Here is a 21,193-nt window from a genome sequence, read left to right as displayed (position 1 = left end):
GTGGTAGAGCTGAGAATTTACAAAAGACTCCATATGACCCACAGCCTAAAATATTTATAATCTGGCTCTTTAGAAAATTATTTGCTAACCCCCGAACTAGCGGATTATTTGCCATTTTTAAGAAATGACATAGCTACAGTTGTAAATGAAGTAAAATCTCCTAGAGATCAGATTAGCAACCCCATCACCAATCCTTGAGATACCTTTAATTTCTCTTATATTTTCAGTGAATTTAGAAAAAAAAAATGCTGTTGATAAAACTATGACACAATCCTAGGATCCTTTCAATTGTAGGACACATTCTCATGTCAGAGATGTTAACATGTCAAAGATATTTTTCTTGGAATCACCAAAAATATGCTATACAATAGAGCCATCAATCCAAATTAATATAGTTAATGTAAAAAGAAATTTCATAACAGATTTATCAACTCAGGAGTATTTCCAACAAAGACTGTGAGAATTTTAACATGATATTTGCTCCTATAGAGTAGGATCCAGGAACATTCACTTCTGCCAAAGTAGTCATAATTATAGGTGAATTTTGTCAAAGCTACCTATGGGCTTTAGTGTAAAGCCAGTCAGTGCACCATTTAAAATGAAATATACATTCCTATGTCTTGACAGGATATTTGACAAAACATTTCTTCTCTTTTTATATGTTCTCTATTGTTCTCCAAGAATAAACTAACATCTTTTAAGTGTTGTTGTATTTTTATTTAAGTGTTCTTGGCATTACTTTCTATTACCCCAGCTTTGTTCGGAGGAAATTCTTTGAGAAGATTCCTATAAGTTTTCTTTTGTCAGTGTTTTGGATATGTTTAATTTTTTTGTTAAAAAAAACAAATTTAAGTAGTGTCCGTGCTTATATACAAAACAGTTATCACTTCACAAAATATGACATCATATATTCTCTAATTCTTACAACTCTACTAGATATTATCTCTACAAATTAAAAACAAATAGACCAAAGCTATATCACTGAAAATCCATCATCTAGTACACAGTATAACTGAGAATTGACTCAATTTTGAAACCTCAAGTTCAAAGTTCTTTTCACCACACCAAAGCCAGCAGCCAAGGTGAGGTCTACTTTCCCTGGCACAGCATCTGAAGTCTTAAACTGGCTATTCTTCATATAAACATACTCAGAGGCTGCTTTCACTTCAAAGATTACCCTTCTCCTGACTCAAATGAGAACAACATAGAATCTCAGTCCAAAGGAGGCCATTTATAGCTCAGCTTTTTGGTCAATATGGATGCCTCTTATATCTCCTTAACCTCTGCTCTCTTGGCATCTTCAGGCTGCCTCCTGCTGACCTTTTGGCTATTTCATACCTTTTAGAGAATATATTTCCGTGTAATATCTTAAACAGAGAACTTTCTTCTCAGCTGGCAGGCATTGAGCAATGTAAATGTGATGGCATCTTAAGAACAATATCATTATATACAACCATAAGATCCGTTTGGTATATCATTAGTATAACATGATGTTGAAAACCTGTAACTGACCTGAAATAGATGTAACAGCAGCTCTTCATTTATAAAATGATCTTTTCTTCTTATGAGAGATGTTACAACACAAAGGGATAGCAGAAGAACCAGCAAGCCGGCACCCATTCTGTTTTAAAACACAATTCGCAATTTCAAATTTTCTTAAGATATTTACTGAACACATAAAAATATTAGATATTTTACTCTAATGTAGACCCTATTAGTCATTTGGTTTTATCAAGATGAAGGAGCAAAATAGGTATACTGGTATAAGAGGAATAAAAATTACAGGATGAAGATGCAGTAGGGGGACACCTGGGTGGCTCAGACAGTTAAACGTCTCCCTTTGGCTCAGGTCATGATCCCAGGGTTCTGGGATCGAGTCCCACACTGGGCTCCTTGCTCAGGGGGGAGCTTTCTTCTCCCTCTGCCTGCTGCTTCCCCTGCTTGTGCTCTCTGACAAATAAACAATTAAATAAAATCTTAAAAAAAAAAAAAAGATGCAGTAGGGATGGGGTTACTTTTAATTTCTCACAATTTTTTAGATATCTTTACCTTATTTCTTTACTTTGATTTTTTAAACTTTTATGCATACCAGCTACCATAATTCTTAGCCTGACTTGGAAAAATTTACAGAAAACAATATAAAAAATATTTAAACATATCATCAGTATCTACAACATAAATTTTCTGACTATGAGCTCTTACTCATACAAAAAGGATCAACATTTCTATTCCCTATTATTGTTCTAGTGTTAGTAGGACAAAATGTTTCTTTTTATCATTAATCTTGGTGCTTTCCTCAGCAGCTCCTGGCTAAAGAAAGGGTAGGATAGAGGTCACAAAGGTAGTACGCAGGTAAGGCATTTGTACAGTAAAGAAACAACAAATTACACTTTTTTTTTTTTAAGAGAGGGAGGGAGGAGGATGTGGAGGAGCAGAGAGAATATTTGGCAGGCTCCACACCCAGCGCGGAGTCCCTGAGACCTGAACCTCATGACCTGAGCTGAAATCAAGAGTTGGTTGCTTAACCGATTAAGCCACCCAGGTGCCCTGATAAATTACACTTTTTCAAGAACACCAGGTATAGTATCGTTCCTAAAGTTGAAGGAAACTGATACCAAGGAAATGGTATACTAATGTTAAGCTATATTTCTCACCTCCTAAAAATCTGAGTAACATAGGACAACTGAAATAAGGTTAAGGATAGAATCTGGAAGCAGGCAATACAACAACTAAGAGAAAAGGAGTTGGTTAAAGAGGAATAAGAAAGAGCAAAAAGGCAGGGCTAAAAATGAATGCAAGGCAGGAACTCCTAGGAAAGTACTTGCTTATTTTTGTTTTGATTCTTTTAATACTCTTTGAGAATTGTAAGGAAAAAAGTAGTTATATATTCAACATGGATTACCATTAAGACTTATGAAAACAGCCATCTATGGTCAAGATTATTTGCTTTTCCTTTAAAAAAAATTTGGTATTTTAATTCATTGGCAAATGTTTTTATTTTAGAGACTTGAGTAAGAAGAATATTATAGCTATGTTATTTTTGCTTTTTCCTTCAATTTTATCCTTAAATGTTTTACATATCTGTCTTGGTAAGTGTCTAAAGGGAGGTGATGTGAGAGATCAAATGGAGAGTAGAAATTTCTCCATGAGCCAGGAGTCAACATAAAGAAGTTGCAAATATAGCTTACTAGAATACCAGAACAAACTTAAATCACTGAGGAACTTAAATTAAGCATAGATGGAAAAAACAATTTTTAAAAATACAAATTAGATTTCTCATGTTTTAACAAGTTTGCTTCTTGAATTCATCTTTAGTAAAATATGCAAGTGGCAAAGTTCTATGGAGACTATTTATATAATCTCTTCTCCTTTTAGTGTATAAATTCTGCTCAACTATGTCAACACTGCTTGAGCAGGACAGAAAGGCAGAGATTGACCAAAGTGGGGAAAGGGGCTTTGTAAAGACAACAGGAGAGCTCATAGAAAAATGAAACAAGCAATAAATTCATCTTCTTACCTACTACTATAGTTTATGACAGATACAAAATGTTTTTACTTAATAACACTAATAAATTATGTCTTAGAAGTATGGTCTTAGAATTCAATACAATTGGGCCCTGGGTGGCTCAGTCGTTAAGCGTCTGCCTTCGGCTCAGGTCATGATCCTGGGTCCTGGGATTGAGTCCCAAATCCAGCTCCCTGCTCTGCGGGAAGCCTGCTTCTCCCTCTCCCACTCTTCCTGCTTGTGTTCCCTCTCTCACTGTGTCTCTCTCTGTCAAAAAATAAACAAAATCTTAAAAAAAAATAAGAATTCAATACAATTATTTTGGGCTCTGCTAATAAACTGACTTTCTGGAATAATTCCTGACTTATTCCCTACTAGTACTTCACAGAATGAGATAAAATGTGTTCACTGATAAATAACAGAAACTCAAAAATTAACACATACTTTAAAAAATATCATTTAGTTAATATTCTTTCAGCTAAAAAAGATATACCCTCATCAATATTAGTTAAAACGCTAAAAAAAAGTTGCTTATACAGAGTTCAAAACAAAGTAACAAAGATGATTGCATGATTAGAAAATGAGAGGAAATGTTACACAAAATACAGATCATTTAGTTGCCAAGCACACACACACACACACGCACACACACGCACACACACACAGCCAGTGGATTTCTTGAGAATAATTTAAAAGTAAAGTCAAAAGCAAAGGTAATCAATTATTTTACAGATTTATTTGGGATATACTGAGAAGAAATAAATGTGACAGCAGCATGGAGAATTAGGTAAGGTATACAGAATTTTGTAACAGTGTAAGTGATTAGATATGGTAAAGTTGTCAAGGTACAGAGCTTTCTCCCCTAGAGATCATTACATGCAGATTAGGAGAGAATTTCATTATTCTAAGACAGTTAAAGTGTGGAAATGCTCAAAGGCAAAGATTACAGCAATGGGTTTTAGATATTTTCATTTTTGGCAAACAGAACATTTTTTCATATGAACCCTTTTACTGATTCCTCAATATACAAAAGAGTCTAGACTTTTTTTTTTTTTTTTTTTGGCATTTTAAGTTATCAATGTTTGGCCCAATTTCATTTTTTTTGAAGGCCCAGAAGCATCACCAAGGAGCTTTAATGCTCCCCAGAGCCTGAGCCAATATTTATGACTAATTGTTTGATATTAGTATTTTAACTTTTAGTTTATTCACTAGTTAATTTTGAAACTCATGACCAAGATTAGGTTCATATTTCACAGTGCTGATTGAGAAAAACAATTACATTGAAAAGAAAGTAAGTTAAAATATTGTTCATACACTAGAAAGATATCTGGCTTTCGTCCTACAACAGGCATCAGTGGGAACACTGCCAGGAGCAAAGAGAAGAAAATCCAACTCAGTGAGATGCTCTAAAATAAATAAAAAAGTTATCTTTAGACAAGTACGGTTAAGAAAACTGTCTTTAGTGTTTCACAGACTGCACGAGTGTGAAGACCACATGCAAAGCCTTAGAGCTGTTTAAATTGTAATACAGTTCCTCTTGGTGGCGGATCTGTCATGTAATAGGTACTGTATTAGGTATAATATGAGCATTATCTGATTAAAGTCTCACAATAACCTCATGAGGCAGGTTATATTACTCACAATATTTCAGATGAGGAAATGGAGCTCAGAGATGTTAAAGTATCAGTGGTACCAGGTCTATGACCAGTAAGTGAAACAGCCAGGATTTAAACCTGGGTCATATTTCACAGCAAGGGCTTTAATCAATTTATGTTACACCATATACTGATGACATCTATAAGAAAGCTGGCCTGCAATCATAATCAAGTGATTGAGCTCAGGAGGGAAGGAAGTAAAAATAATTTTGCAATTAGATTAAGACAAAAAATTATCAATAACCCCATTAACTGGAGAATCTTCTAAGTTCTCAGAGGCTGGAAAGAAGATATTTCTATCCTCCTGGTACCTCCATCAAAAAATATCACAGTGGAAACCTGAGCCAATTCTCAAGGCTAGGAGAAAGGTGACTCCTCTGACTTGAGTTGAGAGCACTGCTTCCCAAGCCACGGCCTTGTTCTGGACAATACCATCCTTTAGACATTTGAGGCCAGCAGAATCTAGGAAGTGATTTAGAGAAGGATAGACCAGTTCTGCCTCGGCGTATTTCAGTCACTGCATGACCAATTCATTTTGATATGAAAGTCTATGTGAATCACTTGAAGGTAACCTCAGTCCTCCCGTCAAAAGGACCAGGCTCTTTATGTAAGGACACATTCTACCCTTTTCTTTAAAAATGAACAATTCCCTGAGTTAAACACATATCAAAACCAAGTAGCTACTAATCTGTCCGATGTCAAAACAAGTACTTGTACCTTTGCTCGAGTCCATAGCTGAGTGATAAATGGCCAACACGCAAATGCAATAAGTCCAGCTGTGAGCATGTAGCGGTAGAAGAAACTGAGAACCTAGCAATGCATTCCAAAGAAGAAATGAAAAATGAGGTCATTTAAGAGGAGTTACATATGTATGAAAGAGATCTGAAAATACTGGAATGTGGTAAATTACTCACTAATACTTCAATGCCCAGGGTAAAGACGAACAGATATCCAACCAACTGACTTGGAGGAAAGGTCAACAGTGATAAGACAAAGTCTTGAATGACTTGAAACCTGTTTGACAAGATTATTTATAAAAAGATTATTTATACTATATATTGAACAAAAAATTTAGGTAATATATGGTAAAAAATAAAAACTGCGCAAATCTAGAAATCAGGGACTTTTCAACTCATAGGTTATTCAAAAACTAATATAATTTCTAACAGATTTCTTTCAATGGCTTCACTTACCTAAATCATTTTTTTGAAAGCTAGAAAGAAGTATTTTAGGAAAAAGTGTAATTTCTGAATTTGATAATGATCACAAAAGTTTGTTTTAAAAATAAACATTAATGATAAATAAATGTTTGATCTTAGCTTAAACATGAGTACATACAATTACACATACATGATCAGAAATAAAATACAATGAACCCAAATGGATAAGAGCTGGAAAAAATTTTAAATTCACCAAGATCAATCATATTGAAATCTCAACTGTCTTAATAAAATAAGCGTAGGTTTTCCTAATCTAGGTAGAGAAACTCCTAATTGCACTTTTTCACTGAACTAAATAACCTTCTCCAAACCCAATTTAAGATGTTGCTAACTGTACACTCATTGTAATTAAATGTGAATCCATAACCATTAAAACTGTATTACATACTTGAGTACCTTTTACATTTCATCACTGGAAAAATTTTTTTTAGCATTTGTAGTGATTAAGTAGGTAATTAGAAAAGGTCAGTATCATTTGGTTTATGATCTTTTTCTGACTGAAAAAAATGGCCACATAATGTTATCAAAACTACTAAGGTGCCATGTAGGAAAGCAAAGATAACACCAGTCCAAAGGAGAATGCTTCTTTTGTTCTCAACAGTGAATAAGCACAAGGAAACAAGAGATGATTCTGTAAATCATTTAGAATATTTTATAAGAAAAGTGAATTTTTATGTTTTTTCTAAATAATCTATCAAAAGATAAAGATAGAACATAACGTACATTCAAAATCACATTTCCTCTTAAAGTTTAAATATATACATCATCTTCATAATTAGGACACTTAATAATTCAGGAGAGGTTCTGTAGTAGAATAGAATTTTCTGTAAGGCTAAAACGTTGATAAAACGTTCATTCTAAAAATTTTTAAGCCAGAGTACATATATCCAGCAATGGGAATTCCTTTCAAATGGAGAAGCAACACTATGTCATTTTGTTTGTGTCTTTTTGTCTTATACTTTTAAATGTTAATATTTTAAACATTTTAATATTAATTTTTATTTTGATATTTTAATGTTAGTATTTTAAAATAATGTTTTTAAACATTGTGGTCAAAGCTGGAGTTAACAAGAATTAGAATAAAAATACACATCACATCATGACAAACATGCTGGCCAACCCTGGAAATTTTCAGGCCAACCTTGAAAATACCCTTAAGTCTGGGCTCTAATTCCCTGCTTTTGGGGTCTGGTTTGCTCAGAGGATGCTTGGATGCCCAAGACTAAGTTTAAATTCTAGATTACTGGTGCAAATATTGAGGTCAACAAGATGTGCAACATGACCCTCGCTGCCTATGAACGTGAACCAGCCCAATATTTGAGTGGTTTTATTTTAAAGTGCTTTAAACTCGCCTAAGAGCTCTACCTCTGATGTTTTCTACAATGGTAAGAATCCATTTTACTTCCAGCTTGTGAGGAGGCAGTTAAAGGAAGAAACCATGGTATATGTGAATAATATCCACCTCTGTGTGTACACATTACTAGCCTGGATTTAATTACAAAGTTCCATTTATCTAGGTTTACATGATAGCTACGAAAGGAAGGGCAAAAATGTGTGGGAAAAGAAAACATGTACATTTCCTTGTGAAACATGAAGATACACTGGAATCTCAGATGATGAGACAAATTCAAAATATACATTACTCCTGGCATAGTACCATCAACATTAATTATTCTATTTGTAGTCCAAATTTTTCTTATTTATAAAGGATACACAAAGAAGGGAACAAGATCAATACTACCTCAAGGCAAAAAAGGTGAAGTCAAAAGAGAAAGGCAAAATAAAAAGGACGTTTATATGCAACAATTTGTGCTGCTATAAATGAAGTGGGAGGGCTCAGAGACTGAAGGGTATTATAAATATCTTTTATGATTTATGCTACAGAAATCTAATGCACTTTAAATACAAATTAAACTGTCAATGAAGTGTAAAATAAGACAGCAAGGTGTGTTACTTACTCTCTTAGCACAGCATACCATATTGGCATTGGCAACAAACAATATACGTAGTAAGTCCAGGGACAGTCTTGAATCAGAAGGAAAAATGCTACTAAAACACTGACAGCTATAAAACAACATGGCAGGAGGTGGCTTGGTTTCTGAAAATCAAACAGAACATTGAAACACTTCTAAATTCATGCTAACTGATAGGTTTTTAAAAGAGATTTTACAAAGTGGAGGGACATATTACTACTTTCTTTTAATGGTTCCACACAACTACCTGATTAACTGAAGAACTACATTTAAAAAAAATGCCGTCATTGGAAAAGTATCAGTACAGAGGAAAAGGTTGGGTATCCTGGCATTGTTGCAATTAGGCAATTCTCAATTTAAAAGTGACTATGTTCCTCAAGTTTGTCTGCAATTAACTTGTTTGGAACTCTGAACATACTTCTCCTTAGTAACAATCTTATAAATGTTGATTGAGCTCCCTGACCAGCTCACAAAAGCCCATTTAATGCACAATAAACTGTGGGACTTAATCTTCATTTGGAGCAATGCTTCTATCTATTCAAACTCCAACTTGACATGCTGCCCACGCTCCTCTCTCCATTGCCCAACCACAGTGTGTTCATTCGGTCATATCTTCTCTTCCCAACCGCCTGCCAAACGAGAAAGGAGTTCCTCAATGTAAGCCACGAGTGATGGCCTCCATGGGCTGGGCAGGCCCGTGGGTGCTCTGGGCCAGGAGTAATGAAGCAAGCTTCGGGTACAGACATTCCAGTAATTGGAAAAAGAACACACCTATGGAAAGCTGTGATGCTACGAACAGCACCGGAGGAAAAACCCAGGAATGGAGGAGCAATTTGGCATTCTCTTTCGTCTGTCCCTTGTTTTGTCTCTGTTTTCCCCTTGCTTTGCTAGCCAAAGCTAAATAAGGTGAGAATTAAGAATTACTGGAGTAGAGGAATTGCAGGGGAGGGAGATAAGAGATTTTTTTTCCTCTTTATAATTACTCTTTACAGGCATAAAATGTCACCAGAAAGGAAGTAAGAAACAAGGATAAACTAGGACATAGTTGTAAAAAGGAAGGTAAAACACAGCAATGTGATTAAGAGTTTAGAACTACACAGAGCAGAACTCAAATTCTGGCTCACTCACTTGATCTGTATACAACTATGAGCAAAGTACAAAACTGTAGTGAGACTTAATTTCATCCCATTTATAAAATGAGAATAATAATCCATATCTACTTATCAAGGTTGGTAATGTTTAAATTAGATTATGTAGAGCTTAACAAAATGCCTGGAATGTCATTAATGCCTAGTAAACAACAGCTGCTGTTATTACCGTCATTTTTACTCTCTCCTCTCCTACTTGTTTGCATTAGTCGCAGCAGGCACTAAAGAAAACTGTAAGTGAACAGCACTGGGAATGGAGATGTGTGAGACAGCAAGGGAGGTCCCACAGCAAGGCACAAATCTCAAATAAATGTGGATAGCTGGAGTCTATAAGCTGAAGGTGACCAAGACACATATTAAGAGGTGAGACTGGTTTCACATCATTTTGAGACTAGTAAAATAGTAACAAAAGAAGTTGAAAAGAGTAAAAAATTCCAGGGATTTTCTGGAGTCAGTATAATATGGTGTAATAATCTAATCCTTTGATACTTAAAATAGACACTACCAACGGCATCCACCTGTAGGAAAGGAAATCATGAAGAATCCAGTTCAGCTGAAATAGAAGATTGAGCGGCTTTTAAATAATAAGAGTCGGGGGCATTTTCTACTTTATCATAAGTTGACTCCCCACCACCTCCTGGCCCCTCCAAAAACACCTGATGATAACGAGCCATGCTGGTGCCTTACGGTCACTCCTTCATCCAACAAGCACGGATTAAGTTGCACACTCTATGCTGTGCTCCGTACTAGGTGCTGGCCTTCAAGGAGTTCAAACCATACAGGTCGAGATGGAAATCCTGAGACTTGGTTTAAGGGGTTAATATTTTGGGATTTTTATTAGGTAATAAGAAAATAAAGGAAAGCATGTGGCAAAATAAGGATATTTAGTTCTAAAGCAAGTAACATCTGAACTGGCAAAAAAGCAGAGGAGAAGAGTATGTAGAAGTTACATGCAGAACACAATTAAGAGGAGCCGTAGCAAATTACATTTCAAGAAAAGAAGATATTCACTGCCTGTAATGGTGATAAATTAGAACTGACCTGTATAATTTGGGTGTCATGTAGAAGGGACTTAAGTTTTGGAGTCAGACCTAAATTTAATTCCAGTGCTGTCCTTCTAGTTGCTTGTCAATTTGACTAACCCATTTAGCTTGTCTAAAGCTCTGTTTCCTCATCTGGCAATGAGGATAATATTTGTTGTAAGCCCATCGCTCCCTCCCCTGCAGGCCCTCTATAGTCTGGCCGTATCAGTGGCTCGCAGCTCTTGCAAGAAGCCATGCTACCTCTCTCCTCATCTGGCACAGGCTGCTCACTCTGTGCATTGCCTTCCTTTTTTCTATTGCGCTATTCACCCTTTAAGCCTTCACTTTGTGGGCGCCTGGGTGGCTCAGTCGGTTAAGCGTCTACCTTTAGCTCAGGTCATATCAGGGTCCTGGGATCGAGTCCAGCACAGGTCTCCTGCCTCAGCGGGAAGTCTGCTTCTCCCTCCCTCTCCCTTTGCTGCCCCACCCCCCTGCTAGTGCGTGCACGCTCTCTCAAATAAATAAAATCTTAAAAAAAAACAAAAAGACTTCACTTTGGCAACAGCCTCCCCTGTGAAGCCTCCCTACAGCCCAACTGCAAGCATCTCATTCTAATACATGCACAGCTGAGCTTCATCTGACCTCCTAACTGCTCTCCATGCCTCCCTTCAGTTAAGGCTATGGACCATTGGCATTTTATTCTTCCTTCAGAACTGTTCAGATTGCGTCACTTCACTAGGTTATAAACTCTCACCGAAGAGGAATCAGAATGTTTTTGCAAACAGAACCAAAGGGTTCAAAGTATTTTTGATAACCTCAACTGTAACAGTCAGTTTTGTGTGTCAACTTGGCTAGGTTACCATCCCCAGTTCTTCAAACACTGACCTAGGTGTTGCTGTGAACATATCTTGTAGATGTGATTAAAGTCCGTAATCAGCTGACTTTAAGTAAAGGAGATTATCCTATGTAATTGGGGTGGGCCTGCTTCAATCCGTGGAAAATCTTTAAGAGCACAATGGTGGCTTCCCGGCAGAAGAAAGTGCAACTCCTGAGTGTGGCTTCCGCTCCCGCCAGCCAGCTCCAGTGTGGTCCTCTCGAGGGCCTGACCCCTGGATTTAGGACTTGCCACCTAGCCCCCACAATCACATAAGCCAATTCCTTACACAAAATCTCCTAATATATATATCCCACTCGTTCTTTCACTCTGTTTGAACTCTAACGAATGCACCAACACTTCAGTAATAGTTTAAAATCTGTAGTCCACCATTTGAGGCCTTTGATTATTTCGGCCTAATCTACACTGTTGGTATAATCTTTTATTAGTCCCTTGAACAAACCTTCCACATTCTGCGCAAATTGAACTATTTATTTTGAAAGCAGTATGGTGTAGAAAGAGCCTGAATTTAAGCATCAGAAAATATTAGTTATTTCATACCAGTGTGTCCTTGAAGAAAACATGTCTCTCTGAGCCTAAATTCCCCCATCTCTATTTATGAGAATCTCAACTACCAAAGTTAGAGTAGTGTTAAGCTTAATTGAATAACACATGTAAAGCACCCAGGATAGTCCTGGCATAGTGGGGCTCAATAAATACTACTCATTATCCCAGCATACTCATACATTTTCCCAACTCTGCCTCTGTTTATATCATTCAATTTGCTTCAATTCTCATCTTCTCCCTATCGTTGTTAAATTTCCACCAAGACTTACTTTTCCTGTTATCATCACCCTTGCTGAAGTAAGTTCCCCTCTATTTAAAATAGGACAGTCTTTGTATCACAATGTATATTAAAGTTGTTCAATGTCAAAGCTGTCTTTTGCAATGTCGTGTAGTATAGTGACCTACATCTGATAAGGTGATTATGTGTGTACATCTCTTACCTACTTTCCTTACTTCCAGTCTCCTTGAGGGCAGAATCTGGATTTTCTATTTTTTTTGGACAGCCTAGGCAGTAGCTAGCATTATACTGTACACTCAATTAAACATTCACTGCATTATCAGATGAATGAATACAGGAGAACTATCAGCCATGAAATCGTGTGGATTCATCGATCTAAAGACTTCATAACTTTTCTCAACAACCTGAATATCAAGATAAACATGAAAAGGCAGTGTTTGGCCCAAGACTGTTCTGGATTCAAATCTCAATTCCTCCACATCCTAGCTCAGTGGCCTTTTGCAAAATACTTAAACAGCTTTGGTTTCCTCTTTTGTAAAACAAAATTATAATGCCTACTTCCAGCATTGTTAGCACTTTAAAATGACAAATTCCAAATACCCAGCAGAATGCCATTGCTAAAACACGGTTGGTTCTGTTTCTTTTGCTACCATGTCAAAAATTATTCCTGTCCTCGTCAATTTTACATACAAATAATGAAAATTTCTTGAGGGAGGGCGCCTGGGTGGCTCAGTTGGTTAAGCGACTGCCTTCGGCTCAGGTCATGATCCTGGAGGCCCCGGATCGAGTCCCGCATTGGGCTCCCTGCTCGGCGGGGAGTCTGCTTCTCCCTCTGCCCTCTTCCCTCTCGTGCTCTCTGTCTCTCATTCTCTCTCTCTCAAATAAATAAATAAAATCTTTTAAAAAAAAAATTTCTTGAGGGAAATTATTTAAGATGCACTAAAGCATTATAAAAAACTGGCATAAACACTACTGTTCTTCCTTCCCTCATTACAGAAAAATAAAATATAAAATTGGAAAAAGTTACTACTAGAAATGTTTGCAGACTGTTAGTATTAATAATATATCATCCAGATATATTACTTTGTAGAGGATTTGGACACGGTAATAATCATTAGAATGAAGTAAAGGAAATGGAAATGGCACATTTTCCCTAATAAATGATAATTAGCAATATATTTTAAAAGAGTAAAGTGTTTTAATGTAGTAAAACCATATATGTACTTTCATATTTACTCAGTTAATATGAAGTACTATTAAAGCTTTTTGGTTTTTTTCTTTTCATTGAAAGTACAGTAAACTAGGGACTAATTCTTAAAATGAGGATAAACAAAAAGCTCTGAGAATTTGCATTAAGAATCTCAGAAAGTTGAAAGAAGATAAGAATAGTTCCAGAAAAGCACATACATTATTTTAAAAGGGACATTTTGAGTAAGGATTTTATCACTTTCTAGCTCCTAAACTTTTAATATCAGATGAAGTTAAATATATTGCTTTGAAGTAGTTTTCTGACCTCCTGTAATAGAAAGATATGGGATGCTTATAACATGCTAAATAATTATTAAAGGGAATAGAAAATCACCAGTTAATGCCATAGGAGGATTTAAATTGTAAGTTATCTTTTATAGCCCTCTTAAGTTATGGGGCCATTATTATTAATATACCCTTTCCCCAACCAGAGAAATAAAGATAACTGAGAAAAAAAGACTCAATACGACAAAAGCAAATGAAAGGTAAGAGTTAGCTTAGTACGACTTGCACACTGTATGAACTCATTACAGCTGATTTGATTCAATTTCTTTCCCCGGTCCTAGTGATTTTACACCATTATCTGAATCTTCATTACCTTTTCTGAACATACCTTAACTTCTTTGCTGACACCTCTAGTAATGGAATTAGACTTGATGATCAACAAAGAAGCGTAAGATGTCCATCCCACAAAACCGAGAACAACATTGATACCCAAGAAGAATCTGTCGTAAGTGTGATAATAGGACAAGCCTTTCAATGCAAGATGAATCAGCTCCTTGCAAAGGGAGACCTATGGAGGAAGGAAAATGTAACTTGCCACATGGGAAGAATCAGAAAACCTAAATTTTAAAGGCAGGAAAATTGTTAAAATTAGAGTGCAAACTGTAAATGATGGATCAAGAACAGATTTTAATTATTCAAGGATCTTCTTGCAAAGTACAAGAAAAATTCCTGAAGAGAATGAATTTTGAATCTTGATAAGGAAGGGCATTTTAAATGTAAACTACAATATGTGTAGTGATTTAAAATTATTCACTCTGTGGAAATACCTACAGATGACATACAAAAGAAAGAACTGAAGTCTCTCTAATATTGATCCCAAATAGCAGAGGTATCCACATCTGTATCATTTTTTATTTTCTCATAGCAGATTAACCACGTCAGTTATAGAGCATCATTAAAACAGAAAAACAATAGCTCACTGTTTTAAAACCATAACAAAAACAAGATTTAGAAATGCATGGTATTTTGCTTAGGCAATTTGAGAAACTGAAAATAGAATTCTCTCCTTCTTTAAAATTATGACCATTTAACAAAAAGAAAATTAATGGAAAACCTAGTGGAGTAGTTGCTGAGATCTGAAGCTTCGGTATGAATCATTAGACTTCTGATAGTGTGTAGATAATGTCAAATGTACAAATATGCCATGTCCTAAAATGTTATGGGTTATAGGGTTACAGAAAATTGGAATATACTTTCTCATCATAGAAAATGGCAATTGTTCATTTCCAATGCTAACCTAAAAAAGTGTACCCCTGATAATATCTGACATAACAGAAGCATGTCCATGGCTAAAGCAGCTACTTAGAAAATCCAATCCTTCTGTAATGGTTTAGGACAGCTCCCCGGCCTGCCCACTTTGCTCTCCATTGTGTATCTTTGCCCTCCCCACACCCAAAATGACAACCAGTTATTTATGTAGATAACGCCTGCATACTTACTGCTTCATCATACTTTCTCTGTTTTATATATGATCTTGCTTTTCTTAAAATGTTTAGCTGTTTAGATTCAGAAAGCAACCTACAAAAGAAAAGGTTAGGTTTAAAATGTTTCCTCATTTCAATGATATTTTCTTTCTTTTTTCTTAATTGAAAAATAAAAGGATGGTGAAAGTTGAGAAAATAAAGAAATTAAACAAGAGAGAAACCTAAAGCTCATTGTATTACTGCTCATTATCTGAACTCTCCTCAAAAATAGCTTTAGTTAAATTTGGTTTTCTTGACTCAGAGTTTCAACCCCAAACTCCACTTATCAGAGTCATATGATCCATCATTTTGAAGAAATGGAATACTCTAGTTAACAAAGAAATTCTGACTAAATCAATGTAATTAATGGAACAGCAAATTAGTGGTGTGAGTTTCACCACTCAGCAGTCTTGTGCTCATCTGCACACAACAGACAAGGCAAATCCATTATGGCTCTTTGTTCCCCTGAGCTAGACAGGCCTGAGAATTGTCAAAAACTCCAGGCAATCAAAACCAACAATCAAAGTCAGTGAATAATTTGAACCTCTTTGCCATTCTTATACTACACCATGTACCTTTTCTGGTTCCCTTACCTTTCATTTCTCTTTCTGTCATTTCCTTGTCCTTATTTTTACCACATTACATTTCTTAAACCTGGTTGTGGGTACAAAGATTTTTGCCATATTCTCCAATCTTTTCAGCATGTTTGAAGAGGGATATATATGAAAGTTGTATGAGAAACTGCAACTTTGCCTCCAGGGAAAAAGACTGTAAGACTAGAACTCAGGAGAGGTAACATTTTATTATTGCTTGTATAATTTTTATTGTGCATATACATCACTTTTTCATTCATATTTTCCTAATGAGGTTTTTTGTTTTTTGTTTTTAAGAAAATAATTAAAACATTAAAGTTTAACCACAGTTTCTGGCTATGATGGAAAAGCTTGGATATATCAACGCTCCCATCAGGAACAACTAGAAAGCCTGACAAAATAAAATTAAAAATCACTTTGAAGGTGCTGCAGAGCCACTGAGACCATCAAGAATTGAAGAGTTAAGATCCTAGAGAGAAGCAAACCAGAGAAGTAGTCCCGCGTTCTACGAACTGTAACCCTTAAGAGCATCTGCCATTCTTATTGTTGGCAAAAGGCTGAGAACTTGGGCATACAGCTGGTGCCAGGAGGTAGAGAATCCAATAGAGCCTTTGGCAATCCCATAAGGCTGCAGAGATAAAGAAATAAAATTTGTGGCTGCCAATGCAGCCCGGACTTGAGGACCCAAAAGATGAGACAAATAGATGATATACAATTTTCATTCTGGATTTTAAAAAAAGACAGGAATGGGCGCCTGGGTGGCTCAGTGGGTTAAGCGACTGCCTTCGGCTCAGGTCATGATCCTGGAGTCCCTGGATCGAGTCCCACATCGGGCTCCCTGCTCGGCAGGGAGTCTGCTTCTCCCTCTGACCTTCTCATGCTCTATCTCATTCTCTGTCTCAAATAAATAAATAAAATCTTTAAAAAAAAAAAAAAAAAAAAGACAGGAATGAAAAGCTATGTGGAATTACTTAAACTAATTTAATACAGTCTCTGAGGTGAAGTCTTATGGAACTTTTATAAGTGAGAACTCCTTTTCTAGTCTATGTGGAGAACTCAGGTAAAGAAGCAAAGGACACGTCCTGGTGAGAAGGGGAATGAGGCGGACACCCAGAGAATTCTTCAGCTGTGTAGGACAAGAGGACAAGCAGCTTCGAAGAAAGCCCCTCAAAAGGAGGACAAACGTTTTGGCAGTCTCAAGATATAGAAGAGAAGGGCCACCATGGAAGGGCTCTGGGTAACACACACTTTCCACTGAGATCCCTGGGAGGCTACACTCCAAGAGCAGACACAAACCAGAGGTAAGAGACGACGACATATGCAACACAGTGTTGAGTCAGCTACCACTCTGTGCCCGTCAGAAGATAAGACGAAACCTCTCTGGTCAATGAGATAATCCAGACCTTCCAAAACTTTTAACATACAATGATAAGCATTCATCCAAAAACCACCAGACTCAACAACAGGACCAAATGAAAGAAGACAGCAGAAGCACACTCACAAATGAGGTGGTTATTGGTGGTGTTATCACGTATGCTTTAAAATAATTGTGGTTAATATATTCAATAATAAAAAGAAAGATCGAAAACTATACCAAAGAGCTGGAATCTATTTTGAAAATGAATTGAAATGGAAATTCTACAACTGAAAAAAAATGTAATAACTGAGACTCAGAACTCAGCGACAGCCAACTGGACAAAGTAGGAGAGAGAGTTGGTGTATTAGGATAGGTCAGTAGCAAATGTCCTGCCTGAATTTGAAGAGCAGAAAGAATGAAAAATACAGAAAAGACTATTAAAAAAACCCCAAACAATATACAAGTTGTTGTGAACAGCCCTAATATTTATACATGTAAAGAGAATCCTGGAGAGGGAGGGAGAATTTGGCGGAAGTAGTATTTGATGATAATGATGACAGCATGTTTCTACATAGTAATTTGTATGAAAAAATTTTTCTTTATTGATTAAATTTTTTTATATTGAAAACATCAAATTTTAAAAGAATCTATTACTAGCATGTTACGCTTCAGTAAAAAGAAAAAGAGGATGAGTATTAATTGTGCACATTTCTTTGCTGTGATTGCTACTATTCCATCTTTTTTCAGTTATTTGAACACTGTAGAAGAAAGTAAACCATGCTTTAGGATTATTAAGAATTTTATCATCAATTATTCAGGATGACTAGTGTTTGGAGGAGAAAATCTTAAAATGCTGCATTTTGAAGTATTTTATCTTCCATATCTTCTCAAATTTTTATTACAAAAATATTTTGCTTGCACTTAATACACGATATTTTAGAGATAGCTAGTGATATCTAGCCTACTCCTTTTTAGAACATCTATTTAGATTACAGGAAAAATATTTCAAGAAAATAAAGACAGAGAAGGGATAAGTTATTTCTAGAATAATCTGTGTTCCTTTATACTGACCATTGATACAGAATCTTATTTTCATCTTTTTAGTCATAACTGAGTAAACAAACATTTTCTATGTATGTATGTGATATATAAAAGTTACATTTTTAATTTTAATTTTATTTTTTTAAGATTTTATTTATTTATTTGACAGAGAGAGACACTGCGAGAGAGGGAACATAAGCAGGGGGAATGGAAGAGGGAGAAGGAGGCTTCCCGCAGAGCAGGGAGCCTGATGAGAGGCTCGATCCCAGGACCCTGGGATCATGACCTGAGCCCAAGGCAGACGCTTAACAACTGAGCCACCCAGGTGCCCCAAAAGTTACTTTCTTTTTAAAACAAGAATTTCAATTTTGAAGGAGAAAACTGCATTTCTAGTAAATAATTAGTAAGTCAGATGGGTGAAGTGGTAGAAAGATTCACATTGAAATCAGTATTTAAATTTGGTCTAAGGGAGGAACTTTAATCCATATCAGCTAAAAGAAACAAATATATTAAAAAGAACCAAAGTAGCTTTTGCCATTTTGGTAGAAAATATATTAAAATATTTTGTTAAAATTTAACTGCCCTGAGTTTACATAGTGACTTTTAAGTAAAAGAGAATAGCTACTTTTGCTTCTATTGGCAAGGTACAGTATTTCCTTCCCACTTTCATTTTCTTCTGAAATACTCCTTAAGAGACCTTTCTTGTTGTCATTTCATGTAATTTTTTTTCCTTTAAAGTTATTCTGACCTTACTTTGTCCTCCATAGTACACAGTTTTCAAATACAAAGTGTATCTCCTCCTTTTTAAGGTACTTCCACAAAGGCAAAACTTTTATGCTTCTCCTAGTCATGTAGTGCCACCTGCTGGTCACCCCTTGGCATAGCACAAGGTTTCGTTAAGTTCTACTTGTCAGGTATTTCATGACTTTTATTCTTTCTTAGAGGTCTTTAAGATATAAAAGATAAAATCTACTTAATTTTTAAAGAACAGGATAATATAGGATATGCAATTACCATATGGATCCACTGGACTCTTTTACAAGTGTAAAGATATGTTAAAGGATCTTAGCAATTAATTTTTCTCACATCTTAAAACATTTGCTATTTCATCACCCCAGGAATTATTACATTATTCATAAATTATTCATGCTAGACAAGACTAAATAAGACAATGGAAGAATGGTGGAGAGAGATCATTAAACTAAAATCTAGTGATGCTGGTGAAATTGATCATGTTAAGTTAAATCTCAAGACTATGACTTCAGATGTCAATATCCTAGATAAATTTTCTCAAACTTAAGAACTGATGAGTGAATCATATATTTCTAAGAAGAAAAAGGAATTATGTTACTTATTCAAGAGGGAATGGCTTCACTGAACAACTGTTTGTAACAAGAACTTTAACTGTTTTGCAAAAAGGATCTGTGACAAGTATTCTTTCATCTATTATGATGTTTATATGCCAACATTTACTTGATATAGTTTCTAAGTGGATAATGCTAACATTAAGTGTATATATAAAGGTGAATGGAAGAAAACGGATGGTGTAAACCTGAGGAAATTCATTGGATTAGAGAAAAATAGAGAGTCCCTTGTACTCAGATGGTAAATGGCAATAACTGTTTTTTCCTGGTATACTGAACATATGTAATAAAAAAAAAGATACTAATCATAACAAATAAAATATCCAGGAATAAAATAATGAAAAATGTATATTATAGGGAAAACTATAAAAGTTTACGTAAGGACGTAACGGAGAATATAAGTAAGTAAATGTTGTATAGTAATACTGTCAATCCTCACCAAATTACTTCCTAAATATAGTATAATAACCAAAGAATTTTTCAATAACTCAAGACACTAATTCTAATATTTATATGGAAGAATACATTTCTTTATTGATGCCCATTATTTTTATGATCTCATTTGATCATTTGTGCCAGTGATTAAAATACCTATATATTTTTGTTCTTTTTAAAAATATGTGCTTGGGCACCTGGGTGGCTCAGTTGGTTAAGCGACTGCCTTCAGCTCAGGTCATGATCCTGGAGTCCCAGGATCGAGTCCCGCATCGGACTCCCTGCTCGGCAGGGAGTCTGCTTCTCCCTCTGACCCTCCCCCCTCTCATGCTCTCTCTCTCTCATTCTCTCTCTCAAATAAATAAATTAATTAATTTAAAAAAAAATAAAAATATGTGCTTTATCAAAGTACTATATGCACATAATTTTAAAAAATCAGAAACAGTACAGAGGGCATAATGACAGCCAACAAACCCCTGTCCCACCCGTCTCATCTCTCAGTTCCCCAACCCAGAGACAAAAACTTTTACACCTGTCTATTTTCAGTTATTCTGGTAGTTACCTCCATGTTTCTTAAGAATATGCTTTTACTACTATTTCTTGACTGGATGACCGGAGACATTTTCTGTGGACTCCTCACTGACCCTGCCTGTTTCTGCTGTCTCCTCCCCACTCAATACGGTTATATTATTATTTTTACCTCTTCTGTTGGCTACATTGGTCACTTTATTTTTTAAAAGATTTTATTTATTTATTTGACAAAGAGAGAGAGAGTACAAGCAGGGGGGAGTGACAGGCAGACAGAGAGGGAGAAGCAGGCTCCCCGCTGAGCAGGGAGCCCAATGTGGGGCTCAATCCCAGGACCCTGAGACCAGGACCTGAGCAAAGGCAGACACTTAACTGACTGAGCCACCCAGGTGCCCCTGGTCACTTTAAGTAAGCTCTACCTCCAACGTGGGGCTCAAATTCACAACCCCTAGATCAAGAGTCACATGCTCTACCGACTAACCAAGCCAGGTGCCCCTACATTGGTCACTTTAATAAGGTAATACCTACACCTCTGTCTTACTTTCTCAACTATATCCAGAATTTCCACATTCTATTTTATGAGGACAATAGCACCACTACTATTCCACTTATATTTCTTTCCTCCTCTGCCTTCCAACCTGTAACCTTGTACACTGTCAAGATGGGGAACATTTACA

At 36.0% G+C, this 21,193-nt stretch overlaps 1 protein-coding gene across 5 annotated transcripts in view; it reads right to left on the bottom strand.

Moving 5' to 3' along the window:
• Positions 1 to 21,193, bottom strand: part of PIGN (phosphatidylinositol glycan anchor biosynthesis class N) — a 109,835-nt gene that overhangs the window by 46,587 nt on the left and 42,055 nt on the right. For 4 of the 5 annotated variants that reach the window (XM_034996201.1, XM_034996199.1, XM_034996198.1 and 1 more), the window contains 7 exons: positions 15,175 to 15,253; positions 14,064 to 14,243; positions 8,339 to 8,478; positions 6,075 to 6,174; positions 5,878 to 5,970; positions 4,820 to 4,911; positions 1,513 to 1,621 (listed from right to left, as the gene is read on the bottom strand). In XM_034996201.1, the coding sequence (XP_034852092.1) occupies positions 1,513 to 1,621; positions 4,820 to 4,911; positions 5,878 to 5,970; positions 6,075 to 6,174; positions 8,339 to 8,478; positions 14,064 to 14,243; positions 15,175 to 15,253 (793 nt within the window). The remainder of the gene's footprint in view (positions 1 to 1,512; positions 1,622 to 4,819; positions 4,912 to 5,877; positions 5,971 to 6,074; positions 6,175 to 8,338; positions 8,479 to 14,063; positions 14,244 to 15,174; positions 15,254 to 21,193) is intronic. The other variant, XM_034996202.1, reaches the window with a different exon arrangement.

Source organism: Mirounga leonina, unplaced genomic scaffold (genome assembly GCF_011800145.1).
Source record: "Mirounga leonina isolate KUSES-001 unplaced genomic scaffold, KU_Mleo_1.0 Mir_93, whole genome shotgun sequence".
Lineage (NCBI taxonomy): Eukaryota > Metazoa > Chordata > Mammalia > Carnivora > Phocidae > Mirounga > Mirounga leonina.
Note: the sequence above shows the minus strand (reverse complement) of the source record. Positions and strands in the feature narration are given on the sequence as shown.